Genomic DNA, 25098 nt, shown 5'->3' with positions numbered 1-25098 from the left:
GCAGTTAGCCTAAATAGCATGTTAGCATTACTTAGCTTGCAGTCATGGATTGACCAAATATGCCTGATAAGCACTCCAGCAAATCAATAAAATCGACAAAGCCCAGTTTTGTGCATTCACGCACAGCATAAAACATTTGGTGGACAAAATGAGACAAAGAATGAGTGGCATAAAACACGTCTTTCTGTAGCAGCATCGGATAAACTTGTACATGTAAACAAACTACGATGAGTTCAAGGATCGCTGAAATTAGTAGGACAAAACTGCTTGGCAAATACTCATAAACAGTGGGATTTCTAACAATTAGGAAGGTTTGTGTCATGTTGGTTCTCCTACAGAAAATATATTAAAACAAACATTTTATTTTTTTCTTCATCTTTTTCTATTTCCACACATCTCTGAAAGAGGTCCAGGGAGCCACTAGGGCGGCGCTAGAGAGGGTTGCTGACCCGCCTTAGACACAACATTGCATTTTACAGTTCAGGGGACTGCAGTTGCTGAATTGTTGTCAGAAAGGCAGCGTGTGTAAGACGTGTTTTGTATGATCATCTGCAGAAGCTCCAGCGGGGGTGCTCTCTGTGGAGGTCATCAAACAGGTGGGTAACAGCAGCCTCCTTATTGGCTGGGAAAGGCCTCCTCTGGACGAGCTAGGCTGCAGTCACGGCACATTCGTGTATGGATACAGGGTACGCGCTTCTGATGTATCTACTTAAAAAGCATATGTATACAATACAGGCCAAACTTTTGGACACACCTTCTCATTCAATGTGTTTTCTTTATTTTCATGACTATTTACATTGTAGGTTGTCACTGAAGGCATCAAAACTATGAATAAACACATGTGGAGTTATGTACTTAACAAAAAAAGATGAAATAACTGAAAACATGTTTTATATTCTAGTTTCTTCAAAATAGCCACCCTTTGCTCTGATTACTGCTTTGCACACTCTTGGCATTCTCTTGATGAGCTTCAATAGGTACTCACCTGAAATGGTTTTGACTTCACAGGTGTGCCTTATCAGGGTTGATTAGTGGGATTTCTTGCTCTATCAATGGGGTTGGGATTGTGAAGGAGAAGGTGTGTCCAAACGTTTGGCCTGTAGTGTATACATCGTATAAAAAATGTAATGACTTATGTTGACAGACACTTGCTATGCATTATTAGTTTAACATGTGGTATTAATTAGAGAGTATGTTTCAATGATATCACATTTTAGGTGTTTGTGGATGGGGACTTCTACAAGTCTGTCATGAGTTCTGCGTGCACCAAGGTAACAATCAGTGATGTTTGGAAGGACATATCTAAGACCAGAATATTGGAACTTTTAGTTTACACCAAGGTCATGTTGCGCGGCAACAAACATGTGTCCCCTTCTTATTTTTACAGTGTGTACTGGAAAATGTGGATTTGACGGAACCAGTGGAGATTGGTGTTCAAACACTTGGCTCTAATGGGCTGATTTCAAACAGTGTCCACGCCTTTTACACGTCTCCAGGTGGGTCAGGTCACCTCTGAATCTCATTGTTTTGCCTATGTCACAGGTGTCAGATGTGGCCCGACATTTCATTGTATTTGGCCCTTGAAAGCCTGGAAATAATATGTATCAATAAAGTACTGTAACTTTTCTTACTTTCTTTCTATTTTGGGAGAAAATGTAAATAAAAAATACTCCTTGTAATTGCAAATTATGTTAACTTAAATAATGTCTAACTATGCAAAAATATATTATCAAACATTCAAACCATTTTTTAAATAGAAATAAATACTAATAATGATTTCAAAGCAAGTTGTCCATCAAATTGTGCAATGTAAAAGCAATAGATTTCATGGTGAAATTGTGAAATTTACTGTGGTTTTTACAGCATTTTTCAAAACATGGTAATAATAAAGTAAATCAATTACAGAAGTATCTCAACTTAGGAGCTTAATTGGTTCTATAACGGAGCTCCTAACTGAAAACACTTGTAAGTTTGGCAGATTTTACGATGCCAACTACTGAATGCTTGTAACTTAATTAGCTGTCAGCTCTTATCTCAAAACACTTAGTTTAAAGTAGGAAACTCTTAAGTTAAGGTACAACTGTAATAAAGACTTTGTCGCCCCATGCAGGATTATGAAGGGCCGTGGTCCTAACTTCACACCGGACCAGCTCAGGTCACCTCAACAGTCCTTGTCACATGGTCTTGGCCGTCCAATGAGCAAATGTGCTGTGGCTGCTTGCCTGACCTCAGAGCGAGCAAACTAAAGACGGACTAAACACAGAGATGTAAAAGCAGGTGAACATTTGTCTTTTACACGAACATATTTTGACGCCACGTGTTGGATTCAACATTTTGACATCCCGTCAGTTCAATCCTCCCAAAAAAGCTGTCCCTCCCTTGCAAAGAAGCCAAGAACTAAGACTTCAGGGTGATGTTTACACTGTGGTCAACACAGACCGATGTCGTGTGTCTTACTAATTCACTGAAGAACTTCGGATGCTGGTGAAATCTTCAAATACACATACTCCATCATGTTGGCACACATTCTACTTTTTTTACTCAGAAAGCCAAATATGAGAGACTAAAATGAACTCCAAAGACTATTTCCTGGAAGACATGGAACACAAAATCTATTTCAGTCCATACATTTGCACACAATCCTGTATAAAAGAAGAGTTAGATGTCATGTTTGCACACTTACCTTTTTCATTTGATTACAAATCCCATAACGTGTTTGCCACTTCTACAGTATACGGGTGTAGAGAAACTAAAAGTATTTTTCTAACAGTTGGTTCGATTGTTTACTCCTCGCAGCTGTACAGAGAATAAATGCTTATATATACAAAATAGCATTGCAATGTGTCTCGTTGCAACTCTCCACTTTGAACACTGGGTGGCAGCCCTTTTTGCTCTGAGGGCTTTTGGCATCACAGATATAGAGAAAGGATGTTGATCTCGCACAACAAAAGAAGCAGGAGCAACGACCCATGAATCACCTGCTGTGCTGGACACTTTTGTTTTGCTCTTTGCTGACGCTCAGCAGAAAGTGCTGGGATTGGCTTTGTTCGGCCAGGAAAGGTGCTTAGCTCACCTAAACTTCTACAAACGTCTTCTACCTCTGTGACCTTTGTCTTCTTTTCATGCTGTTCTTCTTTCCTTCTGATGTCACACAGTGGATGAAGATGAAAACTCACTCCAACTAAATCTAATAGAACAGGACACACCTAATGTTGCAAGTATGCTAAATCACTTCCATGTGATCCTCTTTTTATGTAATTGATCGTCGCCAATGGTTCTTCTGTCTGTCAGTTGGCAAAATAAAACAAAGTTATGAGCTGATTTTCATAAAACTTAGGAAGAAACATCTGAGCTTGGGCCTGATCCAGATACTTTCTACAACGTTACCTTACAGAATCAGAAGTACTTTGTTAATCCCTGAGGGGAAATTGAGATTTTCAGCACAATCCCATTCAAAATCAGACAAACATTACAGGTAGACAGAAATAGGATCGCTGACGGGTCTGCCAACTTCCGGCGCCCCTTACAAAAAAAAAGGTGAGAAACAGGTAAACGCAGGGGGGAGTAAAAAAATATTCAGTCAAAGGCTGGACTCCAGGTAGGGGGTCCAGACTGAGGCCAAAGAAAAAAAACTTATAGCCTTAGCACATATAAACATGTTACATAGAATCAACAAAACTTGCAACATAGGCGAGGGCATGGAGCTACAGAGGCCGGCTGCTGCAAGGTTTAGGTGTGTGTGTGTGTGTGTGTGTGTGTGTGTGTGTGTGTGTGTGTGTGTGTGTGTGTGTGTGTGTGTGTGTGTGTGTGTGTGTGTGTGTGTGTGTGTGTGTGTGTGTGTGTGTGTAGAAACGAATACGGTTGATATTTTGCTGAATGTATTGTACCATGTATTGTACCATATGTCCCGGCCAGAGATCTGCGTTCAAAGAACTCCGGCTTATTAGTGATTCCCAGAGCCCCCCCAAAAACATCTGCAGGCTTTAGAGCATTTTCTATTCAGTCTCAAGTACTCTGGAAGGCCCTCCCGGTAACAGTTAGGGATGTTACCTCAGTAGAAGTATTTAAGTCCCATCTTAAAGGAGCCATATGTAATAATATCATGTCAAGTCATTAAATGGCCCTGATATGTCAAAAGGCATCAATACATTTTTGGAATACCACTATAACTGGTAACAGTAGTTCAGCTGGGATATGCTCATTTCAAAATTACATTTACAGCCCCGAAAATAGCCTAATTTCTGTGTAAAATGTGTTGGTTAGAGATTTGTTATTGACAAAACGCTTGTCTATTCAGCTATTATGGTCTTAGCACCTCAACCCCTAGGAAGAGGCAGTGGAAGTTTGAAGTTCCTTGGAGTAGCCCAGTCCATCCAGCTGGATTCGGCTGCGTATCTGGCAACCTCAGTCAGGGAGAGGGGGAGGGGACTACAGAATTTTGATATGGACTGAACTCACACTATTATGTTAGATCCACTATGGACTGGACTCTCACACTATTATGTTAGATCCACTATGGACTGGACTCTCACACTATTATGTTAGATCCACTATGGACTGGACTCTCACACTATTATGTTAGATCCACTATGGACTGAACTCACACTATTATGTTAGATCCACTATGGACTGGACTCTCACACTATTATGTTAGATCCACTATGGACTGGACTCTCACACTATTATGTTAGATCCACTATGGACTGGACTCTCACACTATTATGTTAGATCCACTATGGACTGGACTCTCACACTATTATGTTAGATCCACTATGGACTGGACTCTCACACTATTATGTTAGATCCACTATGGACTGGACTCTCACAATATTATGTTAGATCCACTATGGACTGGACTCTCACACTATTATGTTAGATCCACTATGGACTGGACTCTCACACTATTATGTTAGATCCACTATGGACTGGACTCTCACAATATTATGTTAGATCCACTATGGACTGGACTCTCACACTATTATGTTAGATCCACTATGGACTGGACTCTCACACTATTATGTTAGATCCACTATGGACTGGACTCTCACACTATTATGTTAGATCCACTATGGACTGGACTCTCACAATATTATGTTAGATCCACTATGGACTGGACTCTCACACTATTATGTTAGATCCACTATGGACTGGACTCTCACACTATTATGTTAGATCCACTATGGACTGGACTCTCACACTATTATGTTAGATCCACTATGGACTGGACTCACACACTATTATGTTAGATCCACTATGGACTGGACTCACACTATTATGTTAGATCCACTATGGACTGGACTCTCACACTATTATGTTAGATCCACTATGGACTGGACTCTCACACTATTATGTTAGATCCACTATGGACTGGACTCTCACACTATTATGTTAGATCCACTATGGACTGGACTCTCACACTATTATGTTAGATCCACTATGGACTGGACTCTCACACTATTATGTTAGATCCACTATGGACTGGACTCTCACTATTATGTTAAATCCACTCGACGTCCATTGCACCTGGTCGCCCAGGGGGAGGGGCGGGAGGGGGGGTCCCCACATCTGCGGTCGTCTCCAAGGTTTCTCATTGTCATCCCATTGGGTTGAGTTTTTCCTTGCCCTGATGTGGGATCTGAGCCGAGGATGTGGGTGTGGCTTGTGCAGCCCTTTGAGACACTGGTGATTTAGGGCTATGTAAGTCAACATTGATTGATTTGATAGTGTAATGATTAACAAAGTTGACTTTTGAGTAGCTGGTCTGGGATTGAATAATTCCCACTCATATGCTTTTCAGTCAACTCTTGATTGGCAGGTGAAGTTTTCAGCTGAATTCTGCCTGAACTTTTAAACTTCACATATGTTGAGCGAGGCCAATTAGCTAACTTCACTGTGCATTTTGATTTTTTTCACCTTTTGCCCGTTTTCCTCCTAGCGGGTGGTGCTGGGAGGTGAGCGGATGGTCGTCTATTAATCCCGCACTGCAGCTACTCCTTTAAAAACCGCAGCGTCTTCACTCCTGGACCTCCTATGAAAGCCAGCTGGACCCCCGCAGGTCTCTCATTAGAGTCACCGGAGAGCCTCCCCTCCAAGATGAACACACACTCCACAACAGCCATGTCTGTGAGTGCTTCACTAGTTTGTTTACACTCCTTAATGCCTCCTTGGTTAATTATTGCTGTCTATAATGCACACTTCTTATAGGAGGGCCAACACGGGAATTGGAAAGTAGGTGGAGATTGTGGGGGTGTGTGTTCTTGTATTTGTACCCTTCTTGAGACATCAGCAAGGAAAAGTAGCTTCCATATGAGGAGGTGTGAACAAGTGAGGACATAAATCATGGTCCCAATACAGAAAAACCATTGCTTCTAATAGAGGATGTCTCATTTGCACCCCCTGGTGGTGACATCTATCAAAATTAGGGTGGTCCCAAAAAGGAGGGATTTTTCCCATTGACTCTGTGTCGCTTTTAAAAGTGCGCCCCCTCTGGCCAACATATGGAATAACAAGTGTGTGTAAGGAATTGAAATGCGCCCCCTTTGGCCACAATTAATAACAAAAATAAAATAAATATGTATACAGAGATATACTGTAATAACTTGAAGTAAATAATGAAGATTATAAACAAATTACAAACAAAAAATTTAAAAAATAACTAAAAGCAGTCTTTTTCTCACAATGTGTCAACTTTTTTCTTATAAAATTGGAAACAATTTCTAATATTCTTTCTGTTTCTGTAATATTGCAATATTTTCTCGTAAAATTATTACTGTTTTATGTAAAATTATTACTTTTTAATGCAAAATGGTGACATTTGTCATCTAAAATTCTGACTTATCACAATATTGCCAATTTTTTTTTGTTGGTCTTGTAAAATAGTGACTTTTTTTTAGTAAAATGTGACTTTTGTTATTATTATTATAATATGTCCAACATTTTACAGTTCTCTTATAAAATTGTGACTTTTGTCGAGTAAAATGACGACTCTTTTCATAAACTTGCCAAAATGTTAAGCCCTTCTTGTAAAATTGCGACTGTTATGGGTAAAATTCCAACTTTTAGCTTAATATTGCGCAAATGTTTTGTTTTTCTTGCCAAATTTTGACTTGCGTTGAGTAAAATTGAGGTAGGCATTTTTCTCATGTCTCAAGAAGGTAACAATTACAAGAATTAGTGTGTGTGTGTGTGTGTGTGTGTGTGTGTGTGTGTCTTGTCACTTGCAGAGGTGATGACAGTTGAGCTCCTCAAACACTTGTGTGCACATGTCTGTATTTGACTGTGTGTGTGTGTGTGTGTGTGTGTGTGTGTGTGTGTGTGTGTGTGTGTGTGTGTGTGTGTGTGTGTGTGTGTGTGTGTGTGTGTGTGTGTGTGTGTGTGTGTGTGTGTGTGTGTGTGTGTGTGTGTGTGTGTGTGTGTGTGTGTGTGTGAGTGATGCACATACACAGTTTTCATGAAAGGGATGTTCTGGAAACGGATCAGCAGATGAGAGAGGGGATGTTAGCCATCTCTGCACTGTCACTGACTGCAGCTTTCCAGTCAGGTGGTGGACTGGAGTCCACTCTGGTGGTGGGCTGGAGTCCACTCTGGTGGTGGACTGGAGTCCACTCTGCTGACCCTCCAGGGCACGGCCTGAGTTCTATTAGTGGGTCTTCAATGTAGCGTCTGGCCAGATGGGTCTTAGTGCTTCAATGTTTCAACGCTATGGGCCTTTTTACTCTATCATGCCTGATTTGATTATATATTGAATTAGAATGTTACTCAGTTTATAAATGTGCCAAATTGGTGTTAGTTTGTCCATTTCTTCATTAGTGAGCATCTTCCTGGTTCATGTAGGACACAGGTGTCAAACTCAAGGCCCGGGGGCCAAATCTGGCCCGCCACTTTATTTTATGTGGCCCGCAAAAACCTGGAAATAATATGCGTTAATAAAATGCTTAATATTTTCTTACTAAATATATTTGTTCTTTCCCTTTTGAAATGAAAAATCATGTACTGCATCCATCCATGCATTTTCTACCGCTTGTCCCTTTCGGGGTCGCGGGGGATGCTGGAGCCTATCCAAGCTGCATTCGGGCGGAAGGTGGGTTATAGGGATGATGTTTGATAAGAAATGTTAGAGTTCGAGCCCATTATCGAATCCTCTTATCGAACCGATTCCTTATCGATTCTCTTATGGAATCCAGATAGGTTGTTGTATATGGACAAAAACACAATATTTGGTTTAACAAAAGCTCACTTTTATTTTATAAGGAAAAAAAAACAAATAAAATAAATAAATAAATATTGACTGTTACCCTCCTAAAAAAAATAAATATTGCCTGTTGTTACCAAAAGTTTATTAAGTGGGATTTTTCAGGAAAAACAAATATATACAGTAACACAAAAACAACCTGTCTCTGTGATCACTATAGGTGTATAAATAATAATACAGTGTTAAATAAAATCAGTCCCTTGGGCACAAAACTGAAAATAATACAGCTCTCCAAAAAGTGCACTTCTGCTGCTATTGGAACATACTAACTACACACACTATGACACTAAGAACACCACAGTCATCAATCAACAATTCTTCCCCCCTTACATGAGAGTGAAGCCTGGCAATAATTCTGCCCTCACTATACGTGTTGAGCTTATACAGTTTGGCAGACAGCTAACAAACAATCCAAAGCAGATTCATCCATTTAGGCTCTTTATTGTTGTTGATCTTGCTTTGTCTTTTCCTATCTTTACTTTTGTCTTGCACTGGACTGTTATTTTTTTTTTTTAAATTGAAATACACACAATGACAAATGTATAAGCTGTGTGATTCAATTAACATACTGAAATGTAATACACAATATGTAAATATTAGCTTCACACAAATATACAGTACTATCATCAAACAAATACTGCTGAGTGTTGAAACTATTTTGATGGTGGAAATACACGACTGGCAGCCATTTGAAGTCCTCAAAACATCCATTGAAACAGTGCACAAAAATCGTTTTTCAATAAACATCTTAGTATCAAACTTAACCACTTTCCACCTTAATATTGACTTACATAAACAAGTTAAACAGTTTACTTACAGACTTATCTTTTCCAAGGCTTGTAAGAGCTAACACAACTTGTCTACTTCTCAATTGTCTCAACCCGGAAGTGCCCAAACTAATGACGCGTAGTATTTTCATATGGCCACAAGGTGTCAGTAAGAGTCTACAATCAAATGGGCATAACATTGCAGGTCCCACAGGGCATTTCCTGTACGTGGGAAGGAATTCGTTCCCAGGGATTCGAATAAAGAACCAACTATTTTTCTTTACTATAGTGGCCTCGATAACGGGAACCGGTTCTCAAAAAGGGATTCGAGTTCATGGAATTGGTTCTTTTCTTATCGAACAACCGGGAGAACCGATTTCAAACATCATCCCTAGCGGGGTAAGTACTGCATGCATTTGCATATCTTTTAAAATTCAGTATTATCAAAATCAAAATAATATATGTATTCCAAAATTATTTTTTGTTAAAATAAAGATAAATACTGCACTTAAATATCTGCTTGACTTATGATTTCAAAACAAATTATCAATCAAATTGGAGACTATAAAATTGACAATATATTTTACGGTTAAATTCCGCCGACTGAGTTTTTTACCGTAAAATCAACTTTTGGCACTGTTTTTTTCCCCATATACAGTAAGACATTAAAACATACAAACAAACAAAAACATTAAAACGACAAGATTTTACTGTAATAAAAACAAACTGGCAGCTTTGTTGCTTGAATTTTACCACTAAAAACAGTGGTATTGTTTCTCCATTCCATTCCATTAATTAAATTTTTTTATATGCTGTAAAAAAAAACCCACTGCTTTTACTGTAAAATTTGTCTGACTGAGCTGCCGGTTTTTAAAGTAAAATTGTAATTTTGTTTGTGCAGTTTAGGTAAAATATATATTGTTAATGTATTATTAGGGGTGTAACGGTACGTGTATTTGTATTGAACCGTTTCGGTACGGGAGATTCGGTTCGGTTCGGTGGTGTACCGAACGAGTTTCCACACAAACATATTAAGTAGCCGCCTCCGCTTCCTTCTGCCTCTGTCTGTGTCAGTCCTCTACACAGCACCCAGCATTGTCCCACCCACACAACCATCTGATTGGTTACAAACAGAGCGGTAACAGCCAATCAGCAGTGCGTATTCAGAGCGCATGTAGTCAGTGCTTAGCGTTTAGCAGGTAATCATCAGGCTGCGGACTCTCCCCAAATGATAATAAACACCTCCCAGTCAACTACTAGTAACATCACTATGAGCCCGTTGACCTTCTAGAAATATAAAAGGCAGCTCAGCTCAGTCCTGGCTTGAGGTGAAGGCTAATTAGCTTTTAGCGTAACGTTAGCTCATTTTGCGGTGTGTGTGTGTGTGTGTGTGTGTGTGTGTGTGTGTGTGTGTGTGTGTGTGTGTGTGTGTGTGTGTGTGTGTGTGTGTGTGTGTGTGTGTGTGTGTGTGTGTTACGGACAGCAAAGCCCTGTCTGTCTGTTATTTCACTTTACATTTTTCTGTGTTGATTGAGCTGTGTTGAAGCAGAAAAAAAGGACATTATGTTAAATGAAGAGTTTCTGTCTCTGATAGTTGATATAATAATGTAAGTGCATCATAAAGCCTACATGAACTCCATGGTGTTCAGGGATGAATAGTCTCTCCTGTTGCTACTGTACTATTTTTTCAGCTATAGTTACATGAATCATTAGTAATGCAGCAGCCTAGTTTTGAATGGCAGGGTCCCTGCTATCACATGTTGATACAAATATAACATTTACATAATAAAAATCAACTACAGGCTTCCCAAATGCTGTAATAAATGAAGCATGATGAGTTGACTTGAAACTGTTTAATGTTGCACTTTTTATATGTAGAAGATGATTAACGTGGGCAGAATTCTGCCCACGTTGATTAACGTGGGCAGAATTATTATAGTGTTCCCAATGTTAAAAGGAAAAAGCCATTGTTTACAAATTTGGTAAATAAATAACCAAAAAATGTATATTTTGTTGTTTTCTTACTGTACCGAAAATGAACCGAACCGTGACCTCTAAACCGAGGTACGTACCGAACCAAAATTGTTGTGTACCGTTACACCCCTATGTATTATACATATATTCATATATAATCCATTGTTAAAAAACGGCCCTCTGAGGGCAACCATAACTGCCATGTGGCCCTCAATGAAAACCAGTTTGACTCTCCTGATGTAGGGTGATGGATTTGTGCGTCTATTAGGATTGGAGGATGAAAATCGAATCTGTATTTACATTTTTTGTGTGCATATTCCTGCTAAGCGTGTTTGTACCTAACACTTTTGCTGGAATACTGCTGTTATACTGTATATATATACATATATATGCACCCATTAGTGTGCACCCCTCGATAAAGTCATGGAATGAAGAATGGTTCATAGTGGCGCCGCTTCTATTCTCTCTATCTCCATGCTGTGTTGGTGGCTGTGTCAGACCATCTTGCAGCTCGTTATATTTAGAGGCCAAATCACTATCTGAGCTTACAGATGGCCGCCTCTGTGATTTCATTGTGACAGCATTACAAGCAGTTTTGTCAGTGTTCCCCCCATCCCCTACTCTTCTGCCCCTATACCGCCACATTATCTATCATTATTTAACCTTTGAGTAACTCCCAACTGCTCTATATAAGATCTTGTGCATCCCCCTCTCCCGCTCTGCCTTATGCACTGAAAGCTTCTTATTTCCTTCTTGCATCTTTACTATTTTGGGCTCTCGTACTCGGCAGAAACGTAATCAGGAACAGATCACAGTCTAAATGCCTTGAATGTTCAGAGGTAACTCCATGATATAAATATGAATATACTTAAAATGTGAAAAGTAGTCTATATCAAGCAATTTAAGGGCCTTTGTACCGATTAAGAGCCATTTACGTGTCCTTAGGACATATAATGTACAAACTACAAAAGCAGTGAAGTTGTCACGTTGTGTAAATGCTAAATAAAAAGAGAATACAACAAATCCTTTTCAACTTATATTCAATTGAATAGACTGCAAAGACAAGATATTTCATGTTCACACTGAGAAACTTTGGTATTTTTTGCAAATATTAGCTCATTTGGAATTCGATGCCTGCAATATGTTTGAAAAAAGCTGGCACAAGTGGCAAAAAAGACTGAGAAAGTTGCGGAATGCTCATCAAACACTAATTTGGAACATCCCAGAGGTGAACAGGCTAATTGGGAACAGGTGGGTGCCATGATTGGGTATAAAAGCAGCGTCCATGAAATGCTCAGTCGTTCACAAACAAGGACGGGGCGAGGGTCACCACTTTGTCAACAAATGCCTGAGCAAATTGTTGAAGAACAACATTTCTCAACAAGGAATTTAGGGATTTCACCATCTACGCTACGTAATATCATCAAAAGGTTCCGAGAATCTGGAGAAATCACTGCACATAAGCAGCAACCAGCAGTACTGCATCAAAAACCGACATCCGTGTGTAAAGGATATCACCACGTGGGCTCAGGAACACTTCAGAAACCCACTGTCAGTAACTACAGTTGGTCGCTACATCTGTCAGTGCAAGTTAAAACTCTACTATGCAAAGCCAAAGCCATTTATCAACAACACCCAGAAACACCGCCGGCTTCGCTGGGCCTGAGCTCATCTAAGATGGACTGATACAAAGTGGAAAAGTGTTCTGTGGTCTGACGAGTCCACATTTCAAATTGTTTTCGGAAACTGTGGACGTCGTGTCCTCCGGACCAAAGAGGAAAAGAATCATCCGGATTGTTCTAGGCGCAAAGTGTAAAAGGCAGCATGTGTGATGGTATGGGGGTGTATTAGTGGCCAAGACATGGGTAACTTACACATCTGTGAAGGCACCATTAATGCTGAAAGGTACATACTGTCAGGACTGGGTCTATGGCGTGGTTTGTTCTCCCAGAAGGCAATGGAAAGTTGGCGCGTGCAAGACGTGAATTTAAATACATTTTTTATTCTAACTCAAAAAAAGTACAAACAAAAGGCGCTCACAGTGGAGGTACCAAACGACTATGAAAACAAAACACTAGCACAAAGGCAGAACTAGGACATAAAACAAACTTGCAAACTAAGGCTTGAATAAAGAAAACTTACTTGGAACCAGAACAGGACATGAAAAAGAGCAGCATGGATCATGAGCGTGAACAGAGTGGCAAGAGTGAATGTGATGTCGCCAGGACGAACAACAGAAACAGAAAAGCTTATATAGTGACATGATCAGTGAAAACAGGTGCGTGACTCTAACCGTGAACAAGTGCGTGACATGACAATGTCAACCAGGTGAAACTAATGGTTGCTATGGTGACAAATAAAAGTGCACAAAAAGTCCAAAACCAAATCCGAACATGACTAAAACAAAACATAATCACAGACATGACACATACAGCTTTTGGAGCAACATATGTTGCCATCCAAGCAACGTTACCATGGACGCCCCTGCTTATTTCAGCAAGACAATGCCAAGCCACATGTTACATCAACGTGGCTTCATAGTAAAAGAGTGCGGGTACTAGACTGGCCTGCCTGTAGTCCAGACATTGAAAATGTGTGGCACCTAAAATAGCAGAAGGGAGACCCCCGGACTGTTGAACAACTTAAGCTGTACATCAAGCAAGAATGGGAAAGAATTCCACTTCAAAAATGTGTCTCCTCACTTCCCAAACCTTTACTGAGTGTTGTTAAAAGGAAAGGCCATGTAACACAGTGGTAAAAATGCCCCTGTGACAACTGTTTTGCAATGTGTTGCTGCCATGAAATTCTAAGTTAATGATTATTTGCAAAAAAAAAAAAGAAGTTTCTCAGTGTGAACATGAAATATCTTGTCTTTGCAGTCTATTCAATTGAATATAAGTTGAAAAGGATTTGTTGTATTCTCTTTTTATTTACCTTTTACACAACGTGACAACTTCACTGCTTTTGGCTTTTGTATGCGCAGCCTCTCAATGTGCTGCAGTCCAGATGTGCAAAGCACAACCACAATGATGAACACACTAACAGCTGCCGGACAAAACTGAGCATTCTTTTATTTTTTTAAGGCAGAATTTATGAGGCAGTTCTTTTTGCACAAGTAGCTAATAAATATTCTTTTTTTTTTCCCATTCGTCCTTCGATTCTTTTCTCTCATAACCTCGCTCTCCCACCACGCAGGCAGAAAACAAACCTTGATACATTTCTAATTTTAGGCAGATCCGAGCAATTAGCTGCTATTACATCCTTCAATCCACACGCCAAGGACACCATCATCTCATTAATCATAAACACTGGGGGTGCTAATAGAGACGCATGTTTATGCTAATCTTTGCAGCCACCCTCCGCTCTAAACACACACACACACACACACACACACACACGCACACACACACACACACACACACACACACACACGCACACACACCTCTGCAAACAATGTATTTTCTCCTCTCAACCATTTCTTCTGTTTCCCCTCCCTCACCACGTTGTTGTTGTGCTTGCCTCCCTCTAGTCTAATGTTTGTCAACATGAAGTGTGAGCGATCCAAGTATTGATCCAAGACCCCGCCAACCTCTCACTTTCACAGCCAAACACTCGGATCGTATCGGACATCGAGTTCCGCTTCCACTCTTCACCTCCATCAACGCTGTGGCTTTATTTAGTTCCTCCTGCACTTTCATCTGCATTTTTATTGTTTTCTCGCTCTTCTCGGCCCTGCGGTGCCTGTTTTAATCGGCTCCTCCATTTTTCTTTATATTTCCCTTTCTGCTGCTCTGACTTGTTTCTCCAACTAAGAATATTGTCAGGTTCAAACACTGATGACGAGGGTTGGGTATCGTTTCAATCCGAACGATTCCGATTCCGATTCTTTGTTTCGATTCCGATTCCTGACTATTCTCGATTCCGATTCTTCTTGTACCATGCCGGGATCAATGTGTTTGACAGGTAGTCCCTGGAAGGTGGTATGTATTTTGGGTTGAGAATTTTCACCATATCCCTGCAAACATAAACAAACATGTAATGTTGCTGTTACTGTTTAGCCCAGTATCAATTAGCTTAGCGCTAACGTTATTGCTTAACTAACCTAAATGTTGGAGATTCCACCTCTGAAAAGGGATGCAGTCTTTTGACTGTGTGCAGTGACCTTTCTGTGGCACTCTTCCGTCTGTGGCACCGACATCTTCCCCATTGCCGCTATGGTGAACGGAGTACGCTGAGCACATCGCGGAGCCTGGCTAGCAGCTTGTAAATTGTCTATGAAAAAATACGCGGGCTAATTTGTTAGCTGCCTCGACGTTGGCGCAAAACACATTATTTATTGCATATATATTGTTTTACTTACCGGATTCGGACTGCAATGCCGTCACCGAGGTGCCAGGCTGGGCGTCGAAGCCAGAGGAAGAGGCACAGGGGGACGGTCGGCGCATCGCGTCGAAGACGGGACACGCATTTATTTGTACTCGGAGGTGCTTCATCATGTTCGACGTGCACCCTCCTAAGCACGAAACAGTCCTGTCGCACGTGTTACATTTCGCCGATATTTCATTTTTTTTAGTAAAATAAAGCCACACTTCAACCGCCGACGCCCGCTATCCATGCTTGACTGACTCGCTCGGCTACATAGGCTCGGCTATGCTAACACTTCCGGCGGTGGGCGCTTCTTCGTTGGTGTTCAGCGGCTTCTTCTTCCGGTCGGCGGACTTATTCTTTTTTTCCGGTCGGCGGACTGTGTATCGAAACTAGGAATCGAAATTTAAACTTTTGAACGATTCCGGGAGAATCGGAAAGTTAGTCCCGGTTCCAATCGATACTCGATACCCAACCCTACTGATGACATCTATTAATCAGACCAGAAGCAAGGAATCATGTAGAGACAGAGTTCAATTTAGCTCATGAGGAGAACGCATGGAGCTGCACACTAAGTCACAGTCTCACCCTACACTCTAAGGTCCAGCTCCTGCGTCCCTCTATTTATTCAGGAGTTCCACAGTCAACAACACTAAGGCCGCCTCTAAAAGGAGTGGTCACATATTTTATGCAAAGCAGGTCCAGGACGCACAGTACGTGACGGAATGTGCTGGGGGCCTTGTGATTTTGCCTTGTCCCCGCTTCGTCTGCGTGTTGGCATCTTATCTTCGTTGAGGTCATTGAAGTCTCTGCTTCGTCTGCGTGCTGTCATCTTATCTTCGTTGAGGTCATTGAAGTCTCTGCTTTGTCTGCGTGCTGTCATCTTATCTTCGTTGAGGTCCATGAAGTCTCTGCTTCGTCTGCGTGTTGTCATCTTATCTTCGTTGAGGTCTTTGAAGTCTCTGCTTCGTCTGCGTGTTGTCATCTTATCTTCGTTGAGGTCCATGAAGTCCTTGGCTGTTAGCGGGCTAAAACAAAGATAACATGTGTAGCTGAGGCCACCCCTCAGACAAGAAGTTTTGTCCTTGCATAGATTAGAAAAGTCTAACTTGAGCACAATAGCTAATAACTAAAGCGATGGACTTTAAGCATACTAAAGTTAGTGTGATAATATATAATCTACGTATATCAAGACTTTTGTCCTCCTCCTGGAGGGTCAAATTTGGACATGCTTGCAATGCCCCCCCTCTACCTCAAAGAACTGCTCACCCCCAAATCCTCCACACGAGACCTCCGCTCCGGACAGACTAACCTCCTCCAACCTCCGAGGACAAAGTTACGAACAATGGGAGACCGGGCTTTCTGCTCCGCCGCGCCCAGTCTGTGGAATGCTCTTCCTGACCACCTGAGGGCACCACAGACTGTGGATGCTTTTAACAAAGGCTTAAAAACCCTTCTTATTTAAAAAAAAAAAAAAAAGCCTTTTTTTAAGATATATGCATATTAGTTTTAGCTATTTGGCTGTTCTAGTTTTTATTTTTTTATATTTTTTATTATCTTTTTATTTTATTTTATTTATTTATTTATTTTTTATTATTTTTATATTTTCTTTATTTTTTTAAATATATTTTTTAATACACTGTAGCACTTTGAGGTTGTTTACTCAATGTAAAGTGCTTTTTACAAATAAAACAACACTCAGTAAACCAGGGGTCCCCAAACTTTTTGACTCGGGGGCCGCATTGGGTTAAAACAATTTGACCGGGGCCCGGGCTGTATATGTACTGTATGTGTGTGTATATATATATATATATATATATATATATATATATATATATATATATATATATATATATATATATATATATATATATATATATATAGGGATGTCCGATAATATCGGCCTGCCGATATTATCGGCCGATAAATGCGTTAAAATGTAATATCGGAAATTATCGGTATAATTTTTTTTTTATTTATTTATTTTTTTTAAATTAAATCAACATAAAAAAACACAAGATACACTTACAATTAATGCACCAACCCAACAAACCTCCCTCCTCATTCACACAAAAGGGTTGTTTCTTTCTGTTATTAATATTCTGCTTCCTACATTATATATCAATATATATCAATACAGTCTGCAAGGGATACAGTCCGTAAGCACACATGATTGTGCGTGCTGCTGCTCCACTAATAGTACTAACCTTTAACACTTCATTTTACTCATTTTCATTCATTACTAGTTTCTATGTAACTGTTTTTATATTGTTTTACTTTCTTTTTTATTCAAGAAAATGTTTTTAATTTATTTATTTTATTTTATTATTATTTTTTTTTTTAAAAGTACCTTATCTTTACCATACCTGGTTGTCCAAATTAGGCATAATAATGTGTTAATTCCACGACTGTATATATCGGTATCGGTAATTAAATAGTTGGACAATATCGGAATATCGGATATCGGCAAAAAGCCATTATCGGACATCCCTAATATATATATATATATATATATATATATATATATATATATATATATATATATATATATATATATATATATATATATATATATATATATATATATATATACAAACAAGGATGGGGAGACGGTCACCACAGAACACTTTTCCACTTTGTATCAGTCCATCTTAGATGAGCCCGACCCAGAGAAGCCGGCGGCGTTTCTGGGTGTTGTTGATAAATGGCTTTCGCTTTGCATAGTAGAGTTTTAACTTGCACTTACAGATGTAGCGACCAACTGTAGTTACTGACAGTGGGTTTCTGAAGTGTTCCTGAGCCCATGTGGTGATATCCTTTACACACTGATGTCGCATTTTGATGCAGTACAGCCTGAGGGATGGAAGGTCACGGGCTTAGCTGCTTACGTGCAGTGATTTCTCCACATTCTCTTTGATGATATTACGGAGCGTAGATGGTGAAATCCCTAAATTCCTTGCAATAGCTGCTTGAGAAAGGTTGTTCTTAAACTGTTCAACAATTTGCTCAGGCATTTGTTGACAAAGTGGTGACCCAACATATAAGGTGGTGTTTTGTTCCTAAGGGAAACATATTTCTACATGTCAACCAACATTTGGTGCCTGTTGACAAGCTAGTGAGCTTTTCTTCCTGCCACTCACACACTCATGGAACAGAGGAGTCCAATTGAAGTCAATATTAGCAGCCAGATCATTTCCTCTTTCCACATCCGCTTCTATGTCTTTCATCACTCTTTCCCTCTTTGCTGTAACTGCTACTCCTCGGGTGTTGGCGGGGTAAACACTGCAACCACACAGCAGTCATGAACATTCATGCATCTTACATTCCTAAAGAGTGCTCTATGAACTACAAACAGCAACTTAGGCAATTTCATGATATTGCAACATACAAAAAAATGAGTAGGTGTGGGAGGGGTTGAGGAAGTGTGTGTGTGTGTGTGTGTGTGTGTGTGTGTGTGTGTGTGTGTGTGTGTGTGTGTGTGTGTGTGTGTGTGTGTGTGTGTGTGTGTGTGTGTGTGTGTGTGTTGTATTTCTACCCGTCTTGAGACATCAACAAGGAAAAATACCGTCCATATGAGGACCGGTGAACAAGTTAGGACCGAAATCATGGTCCCAATACGGAAAACCATCGCATCTAATAAAGAGCCAAATACTAGAGTCCGTGAACATTGCTCCAAAGTCAGGATTTTTTTGTTGGTGAAATCTATCAAAATGAGGGTGGTGCCAAAAAGGAGGGATTTTTCAAATTGACTGTGTGTCGGTTTTAAAAGTGCTCCCCCTCTGGTCAACATATGAAATAACAAGTGTGTGTAAGGAATTGAAATGCGCGCCCTTTGGCCACAATTAATAACAAAAATAAAATCAATATGTATACAGAGACATACTGTAATAACTTGAAGTAAATAATGAAGATTACAAACCAATTACAAACAAAACAAAAAAAACAAACTAAATGCAGTCTTTTTCTCACAATGTGTAGACTTTTTTCTTATAAAATTGGGAACAATTTCTCATATTCTTTCTGTTTCTGTAATATTGCAATATTTTCTCGTAAAATTATTAATTTTTTAATGTAAAATTATTAAGTTTTATGTAAAATTACAAATTGTTTATGTACAATTATTACTTTTTCATGTAAAATTATTACTTTTTAATGCAAAATAGTGACATTTGTCATCTAAAATTCTGACTTTTATCACAATATTGCCAATTTTTTTGCTCTTGTAAAATGCTGACTTTTTTAGTAACATTGTCATAATTTTGCCAAGCAAAATTCCGATTATTATTATAATATTGTCAACATTTTTACAGTTTTCTTATAAAATTGTGACTTTTGTCGAGTAAAAGGACGACTCTTTTCATAAAATTGCCAAAATGTTAAGCCGTTCTTGTAGAATTGCAACTGTTATTGAGTAAAATTCCAACTTTTATCTTAATATTGCACAAATGTTTTGTTTTTCTTGTCAAATTTTGACTTGCGTTGAGTAAAATGACGACTTTTATTATAACACTGCCAAAATTCTGACTTTTTCTTGTGAAATTGTGACCTTTTTCTTGTGAAATTGTGACCTTTTTCTTGTGAAATTGTGACCTTTTTCTTGTGAAATTCCAACTCGTTTTTCACAACACGCTTTTTTTATATTTGCATAGTATGTATATTTATATATTATAAATGTTGTAAATACAAATCTTTATACATCTAGAAGGGCTGGTCCTAAAGAGGTAGGCATTTTTCTCAGGTCTCAAGAAGGTAACAGATACAAGTGTGTGTGTGTGTGTGTGTGTGTGTGTGTGTGTGTGTGTTCTTGTATTTCTACCCGTCTTGAGACATCAACAAGGAAAAATACCTTCCATATGAGGACCGGTGAAAGAGTTAGGACATAAATCATGGTCCCAATACAGAAAACCATCGCATCTAATAAAGAGCCAAAAAGTAGAGTCCGTGAACATTGCTCCAAAGTCGGGATTTTTTTGTTGGTGAAATCTATCAAAATGAGGGTGGTGCCAAAAAGGAGGGATTTTTCAAATTGACTGTGTGTCGGTTTTAAAAGTGCTCCCCCTCTGGTCAACATATGAAATAACAAGTGTGTGTAAGGAATTGAAATGCGCGCCCTTTGGCCACAATTAATAACAAAAATAAAATCAATATGTATACAGCGACATACTGTAATAACTTGAAGTAAATAATGAAGATTACAAACCAATTACAAACAAAACAAAACAAAAACAACTAAAAGCAGTCTTTTTCTCACAATGTGTCGACTTTTTTCTTATAAAATTGGGAACAATTTCTCATATTCTTTTTGTTTCTGTAATATTGCAATATTTTCTCGTAAAATTATTACTTTTTTATGTAAAATTATTAAGTTTTATGTAAAATTATTACGTTTTATGTAAAATTACAAATTGTTTATGTACAATTATTACTTTTTCATGTAAAATTATTACTTTTTAATGCAAAATAGTGACATTTGTCATATAAAATTCTGACTTTTATCACAATATTGCCAATTTTTTTGTTCTTGTAAAATACTGACTTTTTTAGTAACTTTGTCATAATTTTGCCAAGTAAAATTCCGATTATTATTATAATATTTCCAACATTTTTACAGTTTTCTTATAAAATTGGGACTTTTGTCGAGTAAATTACGACTCTTTTCACAAAATTGCCAAAATGTTAAGCCATTCTTGTAGAATTGCGACTGTTATTGAGTAAAATTCCAACTTTTATCTTAATATTGCACAAATGTTTCGTTTTTCTTGTCCAATTTTGACTTGCGTTGAGTAAAATGACGACTTTTATTATAACACTGCCAAAATTCGGAGTTTTTCTTGTGAAATTGTGACCTTTTTCTTGTGAAATTCCAACTCGTTTTTCACAACACGCTTTTTTTATATTTGCATAGTATGTATATTTATATATTATAAATGTTGTAAATACAAATCTTTATACATCTAGAAAGGGTGGTCCTAAGGAGGTAGGCATTTTTCTCAGGTCTCAAGAAGGTAACAGATACAAGTGTGTGTGTGTGTGTGTGTGTGTGTGTGTGTGTGTGTGTGTGTGTGTGTGTGTGTGTGTGTGTGTGTGTGTGTGTGTGTGTGTGTGTGTGTGTGTGTGTGTGTAAAGTGGGGGGACAAGCGTCTTTGCAGAGCTGTCCACCGTCAGTGGTGCTGAAAGTAGCTGGGTAATTGCCTTGTGGTGTAAGAGACAGGATGACATCAATAAAGAGCAGAAGTGAGAACAACAGTTTACGACTTCACACTGCAACCCCTGAAGCAGACTGACTGTAAGTTTCTAACTCACTGTACTCGTGTTAGTTACCCCCTTATCCCTTCTGCTAGAGGAGGAGGAGGAGGAGGAGGAGGAGGAGGAGGAGGAGGAGGAGAGCGGGAGTTCCGGGAAACAGAGGAACATCACCGTGTCTTTTTTCTCCCATCCATGCAGAAAGGAGCTCCTCTGCATCCTTCAATCTCCACTTGAAGTTGCATTGATTTCCAACTGGGAGTACTTTTACTACTACCACTGTACTACTACTACTACTACTTATTCTGCATCCGGTTCTGCTCCGGTTCTGCCAGGATGGCTGGCTGTGCCAAGCGCTGCAAACGAGCCGTCGTCAAGTTTGTCGTGTCCGTGCACAAACTGCTCACTGGCACCCTCATAAAAGGTGAGTACTTTTTAATTAGCTCTTTATTTTTGTGGCTTGGTTGCACAACATCGAGGCACAAAACACACCGACTTAATGAAGTACCATAAAAGCTTATTTTTATCTTTCATTCGCAACTTTGTTATTTTCCTCCTCTTGCGTGCTGCTGACCTCCTTCTGGTCCGCTCTGCAGAACTTGTTCAGGGTTGAAAGCGGCTAATAGAGAGAAGAATAAAGTTGATGTAGCAGATTTGTGATGAATGTGAGTAATAACACTGTATGCTTACAGGGAGGGGGTGTGGGGTACTTCATCAGTTGTTGTACTTGTGTGTGTGTGTGTGTGTGTGTGTGTGTGTGTGTGTGTGTGTGTGTGTGTGTGTGTGTGTGTGTGTGTGTGTGTGTGTGTGTGTGTGTGTGTGTGTGTGTGTGTGTGTGTGTGTGTGTGTGTGGTTACAGTAGTCTTTTTTTTTAAATCACATTGTGGAAGCGGTGCAGGAAATGACACACAAAAGGAGCTGCCTGTAGGCGCACACGTACAGTAGAATTCTCTTTCAGCCACTGGACACTTTGTGTGCAAGGATGGTGCACATGAAAAATGGCACACACACACACACACACACACACACACACACACACACACACACACTAGTAAGAAAACACATTATCGTCAATTGCCCTGGAGGTCTCTGTACGGCACACTTCATCAGGGTTGTGTAGCTCCTTACAAGATGTTTGTATACAAATAAACTAGCACATTCAAGAGCCTTAAATTACAAAACTGAGTAGAATTAATATTTACTAAGCACTTTTCTGGATATTCTTTTTATAATCTACTTTTTGAATGACCATATAGTCCAGACCTGGATTATTATTACCGTTGTTTACCAACAAACTAATGGAAAACCTGCTTTGGAATAGAATTTGGTTGAATTGGTGTAGAATTTTCATTAGAAAAAAGGGATTGAATGACACAAAGGCAAGAAAAGCAGTAGGAAGGGGATTGAGAAGGCACCATTTGGTTTACCTGACACATGAAACGTGACGAGTGCACTATCCACTTTGGCCGCCATTCCAACTTTGACCAGAGCGTCAGTTGCTATGTGGAGTGGATCTTTCCCTCATTTTCAGCAGACTGCATTGCAAAAATGATTAACCCCTCCTCCTCCTCTCATGCGAGAGACCCACCCAGGAATGTGTCCGTATGTAGCTTGTTGCATCAAATAATATTAAGTTCAGAGCTGCATTTGCATGCCTTCGTGCTTTTTTTCCTGTCAAAATTGAGGTACATTCATCAATAAAGATGAAATAAAGTTGATGCACGTTCTTTCCAGGCAATGGCGGGCCACAAAGGATAACGGGGCGGGCCAGATGTGGCCCCCGGGCCCTTGAGTGTGACACATGTGCTCCCGTGGTGCCGCAAATAATCACTTAATTAAACATGCAAACACAGTGTTGCTGTTTAAACTGTGTGTAACGTTACAGTGGCCCAACATACTAAATATACTTGTTTAATAAGAACTCTGTGTCTAAAGAATACTTGGGCCTACTATGCTACTGTATTTCAATGTTGGTCATTATGGTGCAACTTGGCAAGCCAAGTGTTTTCTGAGGTGGGACTTGGTGAAGAAAGTTTGATCTACATAATATGTATTGCATACATATAAATTATGTGTCTAAATGTGTGGTAAAAGTGTTCACAAAGTACAAAAATGAAGAATTATGATAAACAACTTGAACCTTTTTAAAGAAAACATTAGATAATGTCATTCATCTCCTCTGTGAACAATAAATGACTCAACTATTTATGAGAACTTTCATTATTGTGTACATGTCTTATATTTATTTATATATTTACGATTTGTTTTACTTACCTCTGTACGGAGCCCCTAAAGCAGGGGTCACCAACGCGGTGCCCGCAGGCACCAGGTAGCCCGTAAGGACCAGATGAGTAGCCCGCTGGCCTGTTCTAAAAATAGCTCAAATAGCAGCACTTACCAGTGAGCTGCATCTATTTTTTAAATTGTATTTATTTACTAGCAAGCTGGTCTCACTTTGCTCTACATTTTTAATTCTAAGAGAGACAAAACTCAAATAGAATTTGAAAATCCAAGAAAATATTTTAAAGACTTGGTCTTCACTTGTTTAAATAAATTCATTATTTTTTTTACTTTGCTTCTTATAACTTTCAGAAAGACAATTTTAGAGAAAAAATACAACCTTAAAAATGATTTTAGGATTTATAAACACATATACCTTTTTACCTTTTAAATTCCTTCCTCTTCTTTCCTGACAATTTAAATCAATGTTCAAGTAAAAAAATTTTTTATAGTAAAGAATAATAAATACATTATAATTTAATTCTTCATTTTAGCTTCTGTTTTTTCGACGAAGAATATTTGTGAAATATTTCTTATTATGATTCAAATTCAAAAAAATTATTCTGGCAAATCTAGAAAATCTGTAGAATCAAATTTAAATCTTATTTCAAAGTCTTTTGAATTTTTTTTTTTTAATTTTTGTTTTGGAAAATCTAGAAGAAATAATGATTTGTCTTTGTTAGAAATATAGCTTGGTCCAATTTGTTATATATTCTAACAAAGTGTAGATTGGATTTTAACCTATTTAAAACATGTCATCAAAATTCTAAAATTATTCTTAATCAGGAAAAGTTACTAATGATGTTCCATAAATTTTTTTAAAAGTTTTTTTCTTCTTTTTTTCGGTTGAATTTTGAATTTTAAAGAGTCGAAATTGAAGATAAACTATGTTTCAAAATTTAATTGTCATTTTTTTCGTGTTTTCTTCTCTTTTAAACCGTTCAATTAAGTGTAAATATCATTAATTATTAATAATAACATAGAGTTAAAGGTAAATTGAGCAAATTGGCTATTTCTGGCATATTATTTAAGTGTGTATCAAACTGGTAGCCCTTCGCATTAATCACTACCCAAGAAGTAGCTCTTGCTTTCAAAAAGGTTGGTGACCCCTGATCTAAAGGGACATGGGGGAATTTTAAAAAAAAATTATTTTATTTATTTATTTTTTGGACATGTATCTCGTGTGCACGAGAAACTTTTTATAAAGATATAAAAAAA

At 38.7% G+C, this 25098-nt stretch overlaps 2 protein-coding genes across 5 annotated transcripts in view; both read left to right on the top strand.

Annotated features, from left to right (window-relative positions):
• jakmip1 (janus kinase and microtubule interacting protein 1) overlaps positions 1–3308 on the top strand; it is a 69058-nt gene extending 65750 nt beyond the window's left edge. Inside the window, exons 14-17 of the mRNA XM_062044079.1 lie at positions 556–686; positions 1218–1271; positions 1388–1496; positions 2111–3308. Of these exons, the coding sequence (XP_061900063.1) occupies positions 556–686; positions 1218–1271; positions 1388–1496; positions 2111–2118 (302 nt within the window). The 3' untranslated portion in view covers positions 2119–3308. The remainder of the gene's footprint in view (positions 1–555; positions 687–1217; positions 1272–1387; positions 1497–2110) is intronic.
• Positions 3309–5955: 2647 nt separating this feature from the next.
• LOC133648215 (Kv channel-interacting protein 1) overlaps positions 5956–25098 on the top strand; it is a 152110-nt gene continuing 132967 nt past the window's right edge. For 2 of the 4 annotated variants that reach the window (XM_062044075.1, XM_062044071.1), the window contains exons 1-2: positions 5956–6123; positions 21802–22024. In XM_062044075.1, the coding sequence (XP_061900059.1) occupies positions 21937–22024 (88 nt within the window). In that variant the 5' untranslated portion in view covers positions 5956–6123; positions 21802–21936. Of the gene's footprint in view, positions 6124–21749; positions 22025–25098 lie in introns of those variants that run through there. The other 2 variants (XM_062044078.1, XM_062044072.1) reach the window with 2 other exon arrangements.

Source organism: Entelurus aequoreus, linkage group LG04, assembly GCF_033978785.1.
Source record: "Entelurus aequoreus isolate RoL-2023_Sb linkage group LG04, RoL_Eaeq_v1.1, whole genome shotgun sequence".
Lineage (NCBI taxonomy): Eukaryota > Metazoa > Chordata > Actinopteri > Syngnathiformes > Syngnathidae > Entelurus > Entelurus aequoreus.
Note: the sequence above shows the minus strand (reverse complement) of the source record. Positions and strands in the feature narration are given on the sequence as shown.